At 44.4% G+C, this 18,850-nt stretch overlaps 1 protein-coding gene across 6 annotated transcripts in view; it reads right to left on the bottom strand.

Annotated features, from left to right (window-relative positions):
• The window catches only part of COL6A3 (collagen type VI alpha 3 chain), a 77,362-nt gene that overhangs the window by 52,016 nt on the left and 6,496 nt on the right, over positions 1 to 18,850 (bottom strand). For 4 of the 6 annotated variants that reach the window (XM_057503389.1, XM_036901082.2, XM_057503390.1 and 1 more), the window contains 3 exons: positions 8,889 to 9,009; positions 6,786 to 7,403; positions 165 to 767 (listed from right to left, as the gene is read on the bottom strand). In XM_057503389.1, coding sequence (XP_057359372.1) covers positions 165 to 767; positions 6,786 to 7,403; positions 8,889 to 8,979 — 1,312 coding nt within the window. In that variant the 5' untranslated portion in view covers positions 8,980 to 9,009. The remainder of the gene's footprint in view (positions 1 to 164; positions 768 to 6,785; positions 7,404 to 8,888; positions 9,010 to 18,850) is intronic. The other 2 variants (XM_036901084.2, XM_036901085.2) reach the window with 2 other exon arrangements.

The following is an 18,850-nucleotide window of genomic DNA, read 5'->3' as shown; positions in this document are numbered from 1 at the left end:
TCACTTGCAAGAGCTAAGTCACCTAAGAAGGACTCGACGGTGGGTACTTACAGGTTCCGCTGAGACGAGTCATTCTGTAAGGTGCCCACCTTACCTCTACACACACAAAAGCCAACACACAAAACACCCCGGTCCCACACAGACGGCGAGAAGAGCATACGTACCTTGTGTGACAATGGTTGGCGGTTGCAAGACAATGTGCCTTTGGGCCACACCGACAATGTACGGCAGTAATTGCTCCTGCAGGTCCCCAAAGCTACGGAACTCCGGGACAGTAAACACCAAGTTGTCATTGGTAGCTATGTGCTGGAGCTCTGCCCTGGAAGCGGCGTGGGCTCCGAGGCCGAACGAGAACACGCTAGCCTGCTTCAGTGCTACCACCCCGTCGCGGATCTCATCGCTAGAAGGCCCGGCACTTATGAGGACCAGCACCTGGGGGACCCCTTTCTCCACGCGGCTGCCTCCTGCCCGGGTGAAGTGATTCTCCACCACGAAATCCAGGGCAAGGCCCACATTGGCCAGCTCCCCACCCATGAAACCAAGGGCTTTCACTGCCTCCAGAACCTGCGCCTTGGTGGAGTAAGTGTCCAAGGAGAACATGGTTCTGGGCTCATCACTATACTGGACCACCCCCACTCGGATCTGCTGAGCTCCGATTGAGAGTCTCTCAAAGAGATTTACAAGGAAGTCGCGAATGACTGGGAAATTGACACTTCCGGTGTTGTTTGATCCGTCAATAAGGAAAATAAGGTCAGCAGAGTCTTGTGCTTTAAAAGAAAGAAATGCAAAAAAATGTGAAAGCGTTAGAACAAGTGACCACATGCATGTTCAGTGTTCTGACATGTTTCTTTGGAAAACAATAAGAAACACGAAATATGGACAAACAAAACACGTTCAGGAACGTGAAGTTCTTTTAGTTCTGCATTCTGAATGGATAAGAGGCAACTTCTTAGAAATGACGGTGTAAAATAGAGATATTGTATCGAATTTCTATTTGTGCAATATCTATAGTTAAATTTCAGAATATCATAGTCACTTTTCTGTGAAACCATAGGTACATATTCTAAAAATTCCCACTAAATTTGGAGGGCCATGTGGTTATTACAACTGTGCGTTACCATATGGACAGGAGGAAATTAAGGAGTGCACTATTAATGAAGGTCTGAAGTTTTTAGTTTCTAGACACATGTCTAAAAATGCCTAATTTTTAGAAATTTCTCTCATAATCTTCAGGTGATCATAAGATTTTCTTTGTCCAGCTCCACAGCTACAAAACAGAATCTCAGGTTCCGAATCTCAGGTTCCGGTGACCCCTCATTCCAGTACATTAAACACTTGAGCAACTATCGCTTCTTTCTTTTTTCTTTAAAAACCAAAATGACTGCATGCATGCAACTTCGTGAATTTGAAAAAAAGAACTCAGACTATACTGAAAGTTCTAATTTTAAAAATACTCTGATGCATTTTTGGTTTGATTTTCTTTTCTTGTGTGATGTTCAGTTGGATGGAAGTCAAATGCAGTTCTGGGACTAAGCAAGATGTTTTGTTAAGGTGTTTGTGCTATTGCCTCTATATTCAATCATACAATGCAGAACGATGTTAAGCAGAGTGATAGTAACCAGTCATGACATAATTATCCAACCTTATTTTTATGACATTCTAAACTGATTGCTAATGAGACCATAAGCATCAGAAAACTCCTTAATTAGAGTTTGCTCTGGGGTTATACCTATGTCCATATCCAAATGGACATAAAAGTGGCTAACCAAGACCTCTGTTCTCCCCACAATGGCAAAAAAGAGATTTCCATTCTGTTAACTGAGAATGGGGCTTCACAGATGCCCTGAGCAATGAATAGCAAACAATAAATCTACAAACCTGGCAGAATATTTCAAAGCCTCAGCTAGAATATTTATATCAGACTGATTTAAACTAGAGAAACAGCAAAATTATTCTGTTAAATGTTTTTTTTAATAACTTAAGTGTATATTAAGAAGAGGAAGGGTTTTTATGTGAGCATATATGATAGTTCTGTTCTAAGACTTTAGGTATCTATATTCAGGGTGTAATTGTTGTATTATATAAAAAAAGATTTATTCTGATCTTTTTAATGACAGTGAACACTTCATATTTAAAATTAACTTTTCCTGTGTCAGCAAAATTGCTTTTGCTTTCACTGTGGAAGCAAGATACAAACATCTCAAAAACTAAAGAATTTTGCTGTAGTGAAATATGTCCTTACCACTTTTCTCTTGTCATATAAGCTGAGCCAGGGATTGTTAGAATCAGAAGTGTTCTTTCTTCCCATATATACACAAAATCCTTGACAATATCCTTGTAGATGAATGCTTTGCACAGGGAAAGATATTAACTTGGAAATATCATATAAGACCTTATAAGATATTAACTTGGAAATAGTAGATAAGGGAGAAGAAAAATTTTTTGCTACAATAATTAAGATCTTGCATTTTTAATAATGGCCTTAAGACAGTATTAAATAAGACTGGGCCTTTGCTAAGAATTCCAAAGCATTGCTCCTCTTTAGCCAAAACTTAAGATTCCTGAAGGATCTTAGGGAGGGTACGGTACCAGGATTGTTCATAACACAGCTGGGTATAGAAATGGCCCACACCTCATAGAAGCTAGAGGCTCTGCAAATCACACCACAAAACCCCTCAACACTTGCCAGGCCTAAACCAATGGCCCCAAGGGACAGGGCAAGATTTGCTGCTTCCTCAGCATACCAAGACATTTAAAAGAAGAATCAGTTATGAGCCTAGAGTCAATAAAAGAAAAATGATGCCTAAATCACAGGATGACACAGTCCTAATTAATTTACTATTCTAACTAATTTATCACATTGTTGCTTTTTTATTGCAATGTACAAAAACGTCAGTAAGACAAACAAGCCCTGAAGGAAAATCCTTGGACATTTCTTCCTAAAAGGCTGAACAGCAGCAAGTCATAGAAAAATGTTGGATAATTTGTCATCACCGAAAAAACACCATTGTCCTCTTATGCACACAATGATAGGACACACAAGGGCATGCTGTGTTATCCAGGAGAACCAGAGCCTCAAATAGACACAAGAGCTACGCATTCTTGTGTACAGCAAGGCATACCAATGACCAGTATTGACTCCATGGGAAATTAGGCCTATCTGAAATGTAAAATGTGGTTGTCTGGTTTCTGCTTTAATGGCTCACGTTTCATATCCTCTGCAGCATTTTCTATGGAAAACTTGTGCCATGTCCAGAGAAAACTTGTAGGCTCCTACAACACCGTTGGAAACACATTTTCCTGAGCATATTTGTGGGGGCACAATGCCTTCCTTAGCTCATGGGACGCTTCCTTTTCTTAAGAAAAATTTAAAAGGTCACATTCATGTTTCCTTTGTAAACACAAACATTGTAGATAGGTTTCATTGAGTTTTTGAAATCTTTATATTTTGCTGAAAAAAATGTTCATAGTAAAATCCTTACTGACCGCATGTCATCTTTAGCTTTCACTATAGTATAAAGCTTTTTTATTTTAGTGATATCTATTTACAAAAGAATGACAAAGGGATTTTCAAAAATACAACTTTCAGACTGATTACTAGGGCAGAGTTCATGTAGAACAATGGGGATCACTAACATTTTGTACACATTTAAATTGTATAATCAAGAACATTCTATGAGGAGAAATCACCTGGTAGACAGCAATGGGAAGAGCTGGCCCTGACTTAACTAGCAAACTCTATAATGCCTCCTGACTGCCTTCCCCTACAATTAGAAACAGAAAATGGTTATTATTTTGTGTTTTTGCAGTGGAACATGCAGTGGGACATGATACTGGCAGAATCGCAGAGTGGAGTTAATTAGAAGAGACGACATAAATGGATTAATATTCCACCCTGGTGATGCTAGTGGCTTCAACACTAGAAGACAGAGATGCTTTCTTGGCATAAAAACAAAGGTTTTATCCTCTGTGTAGAAACACCCTGCACGGATAGGCCCCTTGAGCATTCAGATAGTAATCTAATGGCACATTTATATAATGGTCACACCTAAAGGCAAAATCAGCCACCCTCTTTCCTGAGTTGGCCAAAACAGCCATAAAGAAAAGATGACCTATTTCTCTACCGATCCCCTGCACTGTTTTGGGGGATGGATTCGTTTTTATCCCTGTATCCAGAAATGTGACGATCAGTGAGTGACCGATCCTGGAAACAGGGCAGCGAATAGAGCAGGTCATTACGGACACTCATCATATCCTTGTGACCTGGAGGGTCAGGTTTGGGGTGCTCTCAAGGGCCCCACCTTCTCTTCCTGGAACCTGGCAGGAGGGACACCGGCGTCACAGTACAGGGGTGAGGCATGGCATTGGAGGTAGAGAGCCTGCTTCAGTGTTTAATACCAACTATCCAGGCCGCCACACACTCCTCCCTGTTAGAGGCAGACTCACTGTAGGGCCGTCGGCACTGCCACCCCGTCAAAGCTGAGGTCATGGGCAACCACCAGGGAGACCATCTTGTGCACCGCCTCCTGGAGCTCCGTGGGGTGGCCGTTCTGGAGCCCTTCCCGTAAGTGGCTCGGCCTGCCCAGGACAGCCGGCTCCTTTATCCTGACATCCAGTCCCTTTGCTTCACCCCTTTGTGAATCTGCTATGAAAACCCGGCGTCTGTGCTATCTGCCCTCTCCCATTGTTCTCATCACAGTCCAGAAGGCTCTGTTTCTCTGGATCCCTCCTGCCCCTCTGAACTTCTGCAGCCCCTCCCACGTGGCCCTTTGGTGGATTTATGCCTCAAAACCCCAAGTCCTTTCTTCTTCCTTCTCCCTCCTACATCTGAATTAACAAGAGACTGACCTGCCAGGCACCTCCCCGCCTGCCTCCTGTCTCTGAAACCCGCTTGGTGGTGACCTGAGCTTCCAGAAGCTCAGGGGCTGTAAACCACTCCCTCGCCGTGGGTGCATTCCTACCGAGGCCCACTGGCCAGTCCACTCTTTCTCCATTCAGAGAGTCCCCCCTCCTTGCTGCAGCTAAGTCCACTGAAGGGATCCTCCAACCTGCTCGTGACTGCAATTAGATCCACGCCGCACGCCCTGGGCTCACCCCGGAGGCTTTGGGTCTATACAGCTCGGCCTCCTGGGCTCCAGCCTCATCCGGTGCGCCCCTGTCTGCCGCACCCTAAGCATGTAGGGCCGCTCTGCCAGCATCCCCTGAAACCCCTCCACCCCACAATCTGTCCCCCAAAGTAGTCTCCCTCCACACACAATGGCAGCATCCCCCATCCACACCCTCTGCAGCCCCCAGACCCCCTCCCTCACCCTGGCCTCTCAACCCCACCCAGCCAGGACGGCAGGGCGGGCTGTCTCCGGAGTCCACTTGCAGCCATTCTGGATTTCCTTCCCAAGGTGATCTGGCCTCTGTCACTTTCTCTTGGCCAGCTCCATACCTCACCACTCCTTGTATTCTAGGAGGGCCTGAGATATCTGTAGGTCAGGGTGCCAAGCCAACAGCAGATCACAGGCTTGTAATCTCAGCTGACACCTGCTTGCCACTGCAAGTGGGCGGCTGTTTCCTAAATGTCTGAGGACCCTTCATCACAGCCCTACAGCCTCTGGTCAAAAAAAAATCCCTCCATGCTCACGAACACCACTGCCTCTGTCCCTCCGTCTTCTTTTCTTACTGGGACAATGGATGCCAACTGGGCTGGGACTCTCTCTGCCCTCCTGTCTACCCAAAATTTTTCCCTTCCCTCCATCTCAGAGGACATGTGTCTCCTTTTTGGAGCTTGTCTCTCCCCGGAGACCCTTGATTCCGCCCTGACTCCCTGCCTCTCTCCCAGAATTCTCTGCCACTGACTGCCAACTGGCTGCAGGGACTCACTGACAGACGGTGGTCCCTCCTCCCTGTCTAATGCTGGTGAGTAAGCCTCCCACAGGTATTGGTCAAAATCGCTGCAGCACAGTTTACCTGAAATTGTACTTCCCAAATTCCTTCCCTATTGGTCTGTTAGACACTTAGCACTGGAAGGAGCGCTAATGGGTTTGCCTGGGACTTGCCAGCCAGTTAGTTCTGTACATATCATTGTGTAATAACCCATCAATGTAATGCCCATGTATTATCAATACTTCTGAGTGGCACTGGGGAGGGTCCTCTCCGTGGGCACAGCCATGGTTACAGCAGGGAGGTGTGGGCTGAGCTCTGGATCTTCCACTAACTGCATGTCACTTACCCTCTAGGACTCAACTTCCTCTAAACAAATATGGACTGGATCACATCTAAGGCTTCTTACAATCCTAATTCCGTCAGCTGTCTGAAATACATCCCAGAGTACTCTCTGTTACTCTGGGGACACACAGTGGACCCCCTTTGTACCCCGCCCCACCCCAGCTCATGTGCTGTCAAACAACAAGGAGCTTTCATTAAAGGCAACGGGCCCTCTATTCCAATAACAGAGGGCAGGGGTTTTGTTAGATGCCTGCCCTGCCACCTGAGGCTCCCTCTCCCAAGGATCATAGAAGTAACTCTTTGGGGTCATACTATTATTAGAATGTGTTTTTTTAGCATTCAAATTCAACTGTTTCAAAAAACACCCTCTTGAATGTAGGTGAATGCTCTATTTGAGAAGGAGACTACAGAGAATATGCAAACCTTTGTTTTTAAGCCTGTGAACAGCCATCTCTTTCCTAATCCCCCCGCATCTTTAAGCCATAGTGTTGCTTTAACGCCAGCGAGGTCACCAAGCTTATCGGCAAAGACTAGCAAGGCAGGCAGCAGCTTGGCCACATTGCTGTTACCTGTGATGTCCTTAAGGGTCTCTGTGCCTCCAGCCCTCTCTGGAGTCACGGATGAATGCACACAGGACACTAAGTTTCCTACTACGTCATGAAGTGAGGTAAAATTCTCTAGGTTGAAAACATGCATATTGAGCGGTTCACTTGCTATTTCTTTTAAGGCTCCTCCATCTGCACCCTCAACTCCAACTGCAAACACGTTAACATCAGCAGACTTAAGTTCCGCTGAGGGCAGAGCAAGGCCGTCGTCCGAGTGTCCGTCGGTCAACACTACAATAACCTGAGGGACTCCGTCACTGGCCCGGCTTCCAGCAGCCTTAGTGAGGTGATTTTGCATTACGTATTCTAATCCTTTTCCAGTCTGATTGCTTCCCCCAGTGTAAGACATGTTGGAAATATGGGAGAGGACTTCTTGTTTAGTACGATACGTATTTAACAGGAACTCGGTATGTGGGTTGCCGTTGAACTGGACCAGAGCAAAACGGAAATCATTTTCTCCCATAGCTAAAGATTTTATAGCATCATAAAGAAATTCCCGAACAAGTTGGAAATGTTCCTTCCCAAGGCTCCAAGAGGAATCCACTAGAAATATTATATCGGCAGCGGCACCATTTTTGACATCTTTAAAAAAAGACATTGGTTTAGATTTTTCTCCTGTTCAAGCAATTTCTTCCTACCAGTGCAAAGCCTTCCTAAACCAATTCAGTTCACGCTATGCTGTCACTAAGTGATCCGCACCTCACTAGCGATATGAGCAGGAAGGCTGACTCACCTGAGAAGTATGGAGGGACCTGGACACACGGCCTCAACAGCTGCTGGTGTCCAGTCACGAGCCCGAGTCCCACAGGCAATGACCCCCCTACATGAACCTGCAGCAGGCTCTGGGGTGTCTTTTTACTCAAGCATCATTCTTTGTGGCAGTCTGAGCCCCAAGACCCACCTGGTCAGGCTGGAGGGATGGATACCTTATCAGATAACCGACCATCATTTCACAAATACCTTCTGTAGTTTGGGGTCAAAATTGGTCCTTGACAAGAAGGAATGTGAAAACTACTACCAGCTTCCACTAACTAACCCCCAGCGCCTGGGGTACATAAATGTCATGGATGTCTCCCCCAGTGGAAGCCTAGTGTAACTATAAAGAAAGTCATTTTTCTTAGACTTTTCAGCATGAATAAAGATACCCTCACTAGTTACATTTTTTTCACTGCCAGAAAAGCTACTATAGGTGTTGGACATTATTTATCTCTTTCAAAGATGACTCTGATTCCACCTGAAAAGGAGGAGCAGGAGGCTCAGGGTGCCCAGCTGTCAGTGTCCGGGAGGGTCTTCCTGCAGCCATGGGCCTGGTGGCCGTACAGGGTGGGCTCCTGGGCTCCACTTCCCTGGGGCCGACCCTGATGCCCCAGTGCTCCCCTTCCACCGAGGCAGCTCTCACCTGCCTGCCATCTAAGAACTGCCAGGCCTCGTGGGAGAATTCACGTCCGCGGCCCAGCTCTCCAGGCACAGGAGAGGAAGGCCCAAGTCAGTCCTTCCAAGCTCACAAAGCATGAAGCACTTTTCCATTTGCTAAAACTCTGCAAGCAAATTCTTAATAGGGTTAATCAGGATCTAGATTTTAAAACAGTTTTTGGAAACTGATTTTTTAAAGATTTAATGATTCTAGGTGAAAAATGCCTTTCTGTCTCTAGAATTATAGAGAGAGGGTAAACTGTTTTTTGTTTTCAAGGAAGATAATTTTTGCTCTCAATAGTTGTCTTTTCCTGGTTTTATGTGATCAAGGACCAACCAGGGCCAGAAATGTGGAAAAGCTCTTCAGATGGTAAAAATTCGTGGTACAACTTTCTGCTCATACTTGATATAAAAACAAACCGTTTGCAAACCAACTCCAAGATATCAAACCCAAAGTTTAGTAAAGACACGCTATCTCTCACTAGATAAAGAGTATCTGAAAAGGTCTATAAACTAAATGAACATCCTGCAATAAATGGCTTACTATCCCTGAAAAGCGTATCTAAGCCTGATATCAGGCCTGTGATGTCTAAGCTCTAGAATCAGGAAGCACTATTCCTCTTAATAAAATTAAACAATGTTTCTGGGTCTTACCTGCTTGCTGTTGTTGGGCATAAGTAAAGGAAAAGCCTGAGAGAAAGAAGCAGAAGGCAGCCACTGCGGGCCAAGGGCCACGCTTCCTCATTGTGAATTTGTCTAAGCACCACGTGTGGGCCTGAAAGAAAACAGGGCAGAGAAGAATCATCAGGTTTTGACTCTCAGATTTCTATCTAGAGAATCAAGGATATATCCCTTTTATGAAAATGGTTTTGACTAAACACATAAATGAGAATCTTTGAGTCTAGTGATTACACTACTTTGGCCATAGTTAAAACCGGTGCAATTAAACCATTTATCCTTTCAAATCGTGGCTAGCATGTCGCTGAACAAATGGCGGAATATAAAAGCATCTGGAGTAAAGGCACATAGACACAGAAAGTGGTGGGTTCTTGACTCCCAGCTTGACTCTGCAGGTCATGTTTGAAAGAGTCCCCAGAAAAGCTCAGTTCATGGGGAGAACAGCTTTGTCCAAGTCTCACAACACAGAAGTACAAGCACCGCTGACGCCAAGACCACTTCACATCTTGCCTTTATTCTTTAATACTATTTAACACTTTTCTGCCAACAAGAGCTGACTGTGAGCCAACATCCAATCTCAGAATGGAACAAGCCCAGGGATACTGAGTCAGCCAGGCTGTGAAGCCAACGCTGAGGGCTGTGGCATTGCCGCACTGTCTCCTGCACCCATGCACCAGCGGGCAGCCGCCAACGTGACTTCCAGCCAGTCAAGCTCAAGTTCACATGGGCTCAGTAGCCTATGTCACCAGACCTTTTCCCTTTAAACAACACCCTCTCCCTCCCCCAAACCAGAAGGCACCCACACCCATACCTTCATACCAACCTCTCCAACCCTCCAACCCCCAAACCAATGAGATCAGCATGAGAGTCTGGGCCCTTCCTTAAGAGCCCTCCAGAGATCTGGTCTCAGTCTTCTCTGCCCCAGCTTAAGTTCCCTGGCCAGGGCAGCACCTCTTTTCTCCGCCTCTTGGTCCAAGACTCTGTTCCCTCTGACTATTTACATCCAATGACCCAAGTTGCACACTTTGACAGCAGTGGCTATTCATTCCCATGCCTGAATTTTGCTAAGTCCTTGCTGCTTTAAAGCACTAGCTAAAAGCATCTCCACCTGCCCAGGTCTCCATCTAACCCAGGTCAGGGGTCTGTGGACGTCTGCTCCCTTGGATTCCATTAACTGCAAGTGAGGATCTTTGATGGGGGAGCTTGTCACTGCCCAGTGACCATGTAAGAAAGGTGGGCTTTATTGATGACCAAAGTTGCTCTGAAGAGGTTCTGTGAAGGGGCCAGAACCAATCCCATCATCAACATGAACTTTCAGGGTGCTAATTAATAATATTGGTTATTTTTTCATGTACTTAGTTTCAGGAAGTACTATTTGATATTGGAAATTATAGAGTAAAGACTACAGTTAAATCAGAAATCCCATTTGGTTTAAGAAACCTAAATACATTTAATATAGAGAGATTAGGTTACCATCATCATTTATATTTCATTGTTAGGGTTTGAGGATTAAAAAGACCTTGCAAATTACCACATGAAAAGATATTCAACATTAGTTTGAATGAAAATCAAAAACATCTCATGTCAGATTTTCAAATGCTTTTTTTTTTTCATTTCAATCCTAAAAGTCCAAATGCCTGTAAACTCGTTTTTTATACCTTGCCTTGGGAATTTTTTTACTCTTCCCTGAGACAGGTAAGGGGAAATGAGAACAAATCAGGCATGTGAAGTGGCTTGTAAAACATCTTCACTGCTGAGAAGTTGAGAACACTGACAAGATCCCATGAAACCTGGAGGAAGTGAGTACAGGAATATGCCGACAAACTGGGTAACCTAGAAGAAGTGGATCAACTTCTGGAAATGGTGGATGACCTACCAAAACTGAATCATGAAGAAATAAAAAAATCTGAATAGACTTACAACTTGTCAGAAAGTTGTTTCAGTATCAAAAACCTCCCAACAAAGAAAAGTCCAGGACCAGATGGCTTCACTAGAGAATCTTACCAGACATCTAAACAAGAATTAAAACCAATCCTTCTCAAATATTTCCAAAAAATTGAAGAGGAGGGAACACTTGCACACTCATTCTATAAGGCCAGTATTACCCAATACCAAAATCAGACAAAGATACTACAAGAAAACTACAAGAAAAATATCCCTGATGAAAAATGCTCAACAAAACACTAGCAAACTAAATTCAGCAACACATTAAGAGGATTATACATGATCAAGTGGGAGGATGAATTCCTGGAATGCAAGGATGGTTCAACATACAAAAATCAATCAATGTAATAGTACACCACATTAACAAAATGAAAGATAAAAAGCATATGATCATTTTACTTGATGCAGAAAAATCATTTTACAAAACTCAACACCTTTTCATGATAAAAACACTCAAAAAATTAGGAATAGAAGAAAATTACCTTAACATAGTAAAGGCCATATATGAAAAACCCACAGCTAACATCATACTCAATGTGAAAAAGTGAAATCTTTCCTTCTGAGATCAGCAACAAAGCAAGAATGCCGTCTCACTACATCTGTCCAACATAGCATTGGCAGTCCAAACCAGAGCAATTAGGCAAGAAAAATAAATGGCATCCAAATTAGAAAGAAAGGAGTTACATTGTCTCTGGAGATGACCTGATCTTATATGTAGAAAACACTAAAGATACACAAACACACACTATTAGATAAAAATACTGTTAGAACTAATAAAAATTTCAGCAAAATTGCAGGATACAAAATCCAGTTAAATACAGTTACCATATAACCCTGAAATCTCACTTCTGATTATATTTTCAGAATAACTGAAAACAGGATTCCGAAGAGATGCGTGCATACCCAAGTTTATTACAGCATTATTCACAATAGTCAAGAGGTAGAGACAATATAAAATGTTTATCAGTGGTTGAATGGATAAAGAAAATGTGGTGTATATATGTACAATGTAATATTATTCAGCCTTAAGAAAAAAGCATCCTGTCATATGCTACAACATAGATGAACCCTTCGGACATTATGGTAAGTTATATAAGCCAGTCACAAAAGGACACATACTGCAAGACTCCACTTACATGAGGTATCTGAAGTAATGAAACTATTAGAAAGTAGAACGGTGGTCACCAGAAGGCAGGGCTGACAGTAGAAAAAGGGGAATTGTTGAATGGATACAGAGTTTCAGTTTCACAAGTTGTAAAAGTTCTACAGATCTGTTGTACATTGAGGTGCATATAGTTAACAGTACGGTACTGCTCCCTTAAAAACGGTTAAGATGGCAAAATTTATGTTGTGGATTTACCATAATTTTAAAAAAAGGAAAAACTCATCTGTGTTTTTTAAAAGTATGGGTAATTATGTACCCCTTAAATGTAACTATCGATTTAATAGAAATGATATAAATGTGGAATCTCTTTTTTGAGGTATGGTGTTTTAAGAGCTAATATGGGAAACAGTACAACTAAACATCTCCTTAAAGCACCCATGTGCCCCTATAATTAAATAACATAATATTGATCCTTATGACCCTAGGGGCACATGTGTTATTTAATTTGGAAAGGAAGAAAAAAAGAAGTATATGGCAGCGAAATGTTAAGGTTTTGGAAAAAGACTTGAGTCTCATAAAAGTGAAAAAGAATCTGATGTAAACACTGACACTTGGTGCAAAACTTACTTGTGCCCTAACTAGTGTCATCTGAGCTATGAAACTGGCTCCACCAAAGGCCTAAGCTTCTGTACCTTCTTGATCTTCTGTGGGGAAAATGGAAGTTTCTATGGCCAGGATCCTCACCTGACCCTAAACTACTTGATGATGTAATTGCCCTACTGCTAGGCTACTGTTCCCACACATAGGCAATGGGCTGTTATTGACTGAGTCACTATATAAAGAGCTCTACCCAATGATGAAGACCTCTGCAGAGATGAAGGAGGATTACAGATCTGCAGACTGTTGGATGCAGATGTAATTCTAGTGCTCAACCTATTGCCGGAAGAATAAGCCGGGTAGTAAACATTTCACTTCAAGAATGTTCCGTTGTCATTCCTCAGTTGCACTGAATCCATAGTGAACTTGCTCGTGGCTGAAACCCATAGCCAAGACACCTTCCCAGCTTGACCTTCACCTTGCCATAGGCACTCCATGGGCCCAACAATCCTCTTCATGGTTGTCCATTGAATAATGCAGGAATTCCATTTCCTCCACAATGCAATGCTGAGGATGGCCTGACGTTCTCAATCTTGCTATCTAGAGCAACACAAGTAATGACAGCAGAGGAAAGTCTGTCTGGCTAATTGGCAATATAGCTAGGGGACTGGTGTCTAGATGGACTACTTAGCAAGATGGCATTGAGGGCCAAGACCTCTTACTGAGGCCTCCACCCAAGGACAGTGGTGAAGTGGGCACAAAGATACCCTGAAACTCAGTCTCACAGTTTTGCCTACCTGAGGTCAGGCCCAGAGAGAAGTGCTGGTGTCCAGATCTTGTGGCCCAGCTGTGAGAAACAGCAGGACATAGTGTGGGCCCCAGGCCAGCCTGCCAGAAGTTAGTGGGATAGAGAAAGATGAAACCACAAATGTGAGAATGCATTCCAAGACCCACTGTGGCTTTGGATTTCCAAGGAAAGTCAACAAAAAGCATCACCTGTGATGAAACACATCTACCCTATAATTCAAATTCTGAGAGTTCAGAGACAACCTTAGCAACTAAAACAGAACCACCTGTTAATACAACTCCCTCCTGGCAACATGTCAACCGTGGAACAGAAATGTTCCAGTGATGATCAGAAGGCCAGCCATTAACAGAACGTGTCTGCTATGAAGGGACAGCAGGTGGTGACAATGGCCACATTCCAAAAGCACAGTCCAGTCATCTTGGCTTGCAGTGGTGTCTTACCTGAGAGTTTTAGCCCCAGGCAAGTTCATTATGGATTCAGTGAAACCGAGAAATGACAATGGAACATTCTTGGGGTAAAAGCATTTATACCCGGCTTTATTCTCATGGCAGTAGGTTAAGCACTAGGATTACGTCTGCATCCAACAGTCTGCAGGTCCATAAGCCACCTCCATCTCTTTCTTTGCCTAGAGCCCTGGGCAGAGCTCTTTATACAGTGACTCAGTCGATAACAGCCCATTGCCTACGGGTGTGGGAGCAATAGCCTAGCAGTAGGCCAATTACATCATCAAGTAGTTTAGGGTCAGGTGAGGATCCCAGCCATAGGAACTTCCATTTTCCCCACAAAAGGTCAGCACATGTTAGACATGGATCTACACACCATAGAAGGGCAGTCCCTGACATTCAGCTCATTGGTTCCACGGTGTCCCCAAGTCCTAGTTGAGTCTGGGTTGATGCTCAGGGCACACACCCCCCCCCCATGTGGACTGTGGAATCCCACTGCTTGGCTCGTTTCTCTGCCTTCTCCACTAAGGATGTCCTCCCAAGCTATAGCACTGCCTGCTCCCCTCTAGAAATCCCTCAAACCCATGCTCTACCCTGGGAATCTTCCAGACTTTTCCATCCAGCCATATCTTCCTTCCACTCTGCTAGACCTATTCCTGAGTTTTCCTTTTGGAAAAAAATTAATCAAACGCAATGTGTCTGATTTTTGTGTGTGTTCCCAACTAAATAAGGCCATACGCCTTAGGACAATGTAGAAGTACATTGTACACTTGCTATTCTTGATTCTTTATATTAAAATTAAACATTGGATATTAGCAATAAGCATCCTACTAGAAAATTATGGGAAAATTATCTGTCCCCATTATTTAAAGTTTACTGGATTCTTTCCAGATATGTAGCCCATTCTTTCCAAAGCAACCTATAATAAATGGTCAAGAATATCTTTTTAATATGCAATCTACAGATTTCAATGAATTTATTAACCGTCCACAACTGTGTACAAAGTTGCATCTGTGCACGTGGGTTTCCCTGGGGATAGGATCTGGGTCTGCCTGTGATTCCAGAGGCATCTATTCTAACTCCCCACTACAGTTTAAGCGCCACAGCTTTAGTGAGAGGCATTAATGCAAATCTTCTGGAGGGTCTCGTTCAATTGTTTTAAACATTTGATCCAAGCACAAGATGCAGGATTTTAAGTAGTATTTTTGCTTAAGAATTAGAGCAAAAGAGTAGTTCAGGGCCTTGTCACAAAGCTGGACTATGGTCTCCATGTGGTAAAAAGACAGGATGTGAGACGAGATGTGTCCAACCACTGCTGACCCCTGGATGGGAAGAACCACGGAGCCTCTGCAGACGGAGGCCTGGGTGGATCGTGCACTGGGTGGTTTTGTTAATGGCTTTTTAACCAACCTGTATCCCCACAAATTCTGTCATACTTTAAACACTGAATGGGCTCTCTATTGAGAAATTCCAAAATAATTTTCTAGCCTTTGATAGAGCTCAATAAAATCTAAATCATAATAGGATGAAATCTATAATGTCTCTCTGAGGCATTACTTACTTCAACTACTTGCTAATTTTAAACTGGTTGGAAATTATATATAAAGATTTTAATTTCCAAGATACTAATCTTTAAGAGAGTAACCCCCTAAATAAAGGGCTTCCCACTGGGACACAAAGTAATGAAATAAATGTGCAGTGCAAAGGAATTGTCTTTTCCAACGTCTGTCCAGATACAGAGGCGAGGGGAAGAGAGGGAGGGCAGGGGAGGGCAGAGGGGAAATGCTCCTTCGGTCTCAGCAGGAAGGGCAGGAGATGATGCTCGCGGGCCAGGAGTTTTCCAGGCTCCACTGGTGACTCACGAACTCACGAGGTTTGGTTGAGCTGAATTCTCAGGTGGGAAAACCGCCTTCGGCTCCCCACACTTTTCCCGCCATCAAGTTTAGGGCCAGTCATGGGATGCAGGCATTCCTAGCCCAGCTGTTGGGTATTTGTACATGTTTTTGTCTGCAGTTAAATCTATTCTACTCTTTAACGTGTCATGGAGTCCCAATTTTTAAAACTGCAGTTCCTGGCAACGAATCTTGTAGAATTTTTTCCATTTAGATATTAAAAGATGCCAAACATCATCTCCCCAAATGGTCGCACCACTTGCCATTTAATAAGGGGGAACAAAGCAGCTGCCCCATTGCCACCCTCCCTTCCCCACTGGCAAGAAATAGAGACGAGAGTACAAGCATATCAACCGGGCTTCCCGCCTGTAGGCGGACCTCATGCCCCCTCGGCTGCTTTCCCCCACTGTAAAGTCGGGGCACCCGAAAGCAGGCGGGGCCGTGCTTTGCCCGAGGCCGCGTGGATAAAGCAAGACAGAGGCAGAATCCTAGCAGAAGTCTTCCTGCCCCAAGCCCAGGGAGGAGCCCCGGGAGACCCTATGCGGCTGGGCCGGATTTGGCGCAGATCCCAAGGGAACTCCCGTCTTTTGAGGAAAAAATAGATTTCTTTGGTGACAAACCACAGATTCTGTGTCAATAGAATCCATTTGTCTGCTGTCGTTCTTTCAAAGGAAAAAAAAAGTCAGAATTGGCTACTTGCGACCCTCAGGCTGGGTGGGGACCTGTGCTGCTGTGTGTCACAGACTGGGTCATAAAGGCAGCAGATTCAATGACAGAACTTCATTAAAGTCTCCTTCTTATCTTTCTGGTCGGCATTAGTAATTCCTTTCTTCACTCTGCCTCATTCTAGAAAGGGATTCCAGGTGCTTTTCCCTTTTGGTAGCTGTCCACTTGAAACTTAAAAATATACCTCTTACTGTAAAGGTTGCTTTGCACGGCCCTTCGGCTGAAATTGTGTTCAGTCACATTCCAAACATTTCCCTAAGCTATTTTGCAACTCTGTGAAATTAGTTTTCATTAAGTCTACTCAAAAGGCTTTTTCATTTTCCATGTCTGGAAATCTTTTTTAAGAAAAAGACACACACTTGCGCACAGTAGGAAATAATTCTAAGACAAAGGCTGACATCCACCCTGAGCTCCCATCTTGAAATCATTTGGTCGGTCTTCTCCAAGCACTGATTTTAAAATCAGGCTGGTCCTCCGGTCAAGTTCTAGGACTTCTATCAGCTCCTAACGGTCCCACTTAAATGGAAGCTGCAGAAATAGCTGGAGAGACAGCCATGCCTGCCTGCCGGGCGATGGGGGGTCCCAGTTCAGTAACCCCGGGGGTCGTGAGCTTGCAGGCACCCCAGTCTCTCTACTTTTCTCACTCTCCTTCCTTTTCTTTGCCCCAATCCTGGGAAAGGAGTCCCTGTTCTGTCCCCAGGGGGGGGACACTAAGAGAGGTTGCTAGGTCCTCTGGTAAGGGAGGGAGAGGGGAATTTAAAATATTATTGCCGTTTGAAAGAACTTGGGGAATCCTCAAAAGCATATGATTTGGAACAACCCTAAAAAAACTCTTCCCAAGACCCAAGAAATACCCAGTTCCCTGGCTTCTTACTGTTTGTTTTATGACTTGAATCTCGCATTTCCATTCTGTGGACATGTCCTAGAGAAGAAAACATCAACCAGGTGTACATATCTGTAACCAGTTGTCTGTTCAGCCCAGGCTCTGAACGCGTTTCCCGGGACAGCACAGTGTTTAACTGCTCTGACGTGTCTGCTGGCTTGGCCACCCCGCCGCCTCCTGGTGTCCTCATCAGACACTGAGGAGCGGACCCAGGTCTCTGGCTCTTTCTGGTGAAATCAAGTAAAACAAAGCTTGCTCGGCAGCTCATTTGTCAGCGCACAGCCATACGGAGGGCTTGGCCATCCCCTCACAAACAGCCACCTCCCTTAATGAGGCGGTGAGACCAGGACCTGCCGAGCACCGGGGCGTTAGTTTTCTTCCCCAAAGGCAACTGGAAGAACCTCCAGATTAGCTGCCCAGGTATTTGGACATTTATTTAAAGCCATATTCTTAGGGTCCCAGATAATAACCGTGACACAGAAAGTTCCATTTCTGCTGTGGATGGAAAATGCCCACCATGCAAATGTAAAACCCATTTTACCCTCTTAAATATAAGGCAGCCAGACAAGGCTTTTTCTCCATTTATACTGCTAAGAATACACATCAGGCAGAAACTAGTTCAGATTTAATATTGAGGAAGAGAGTGCCTCAGAAAATGCTTCCAAAGAAATTGCGCAAGCACCCGTTTCATTCCAGGCTCGTGACACATGGCGCTACATCTCCAGAGAGTGCCCGGCGGGTCCCGCTCCTTTCTCGGCCACAGACTTCAGGGCCACTGGCCTCTCCAGAACCATGGTGCAGAATTATTCATACAAAATGGCTAAAATGTTCTCATATCATAAGGAAAATCTAAATATTTTTGTATGTTTTCTAGTCTGGTTCGTGATCAAGTCTAGAAGAGACGTTTTTTTAAAAAATGAAGTTGCAGCATCTGATAAAATATCATCAACACTGGATGTAGTGTAATCGTCTGGAAGAATTCTGCTTCAGTGCTTCAGTCCTGTCTCTGTCAGTAATGGCCACCAGATCTCTCCCAGCCTCACTCAGTGTGTGTGTAAAGTAAGGCTAATGGCCCGATGCTCCAGCAGGCAGTAGCTCTCAGACTTCTTCCCTCTGCTGCCTGAGGCTCTGGCCAGTGACCGGCTTCCTGCCGCCCCCACAAGAAACAGAGGGCCAGCCCCCTGTGCACGGGGCAATCTGTGGCCTCGGTGGGGCTGGCTCTTACTTGGGGCCGGCGCTGGGCCCCTGGATCAACTGATGAAGATTCCAGAAGAGAAAAACTTGTTTCCTGGAATGGCTTCTCTTGAGACCTGAGTCATCTCCAGCTGCTGTTCAGTATTTAATTTTGAAATTAAACCCATGAGCTCTTCCTTCCAGTGGCCAATTCTCGATGCTTTGGGTCCATGAAAACCAAATGTATGGCCCAAATCAGGGGGATTTTACACAGATCCCATCGTCCTTTTCCCTGGCCACTCCTAACTCACAAACGTTTCTCTGTATTTCATGAGCCTTAAAATGCAGGAGGCCCGCAGGACCGTGC

This window comes from Manis pentadactyla, chromosome 6 (genome assembly GCF_030020395.1).
Source record: "Manis pentadactyla isolate mManPen7 chromosome 6, mManPen7.hap1, whole genome shotgun sequence".
Classification (NCBI taxonomy): domain Eukaryota; kingdom Metazoa; phylum Chordata; class Mammalia; order Pholidota; family Manidae; genus Manis; species Manis pentadactyla.
Note: the sequence above shows the minus strand (reverse complement) of the source record. Positions and strands in the feature narration are given on the sequence as shown.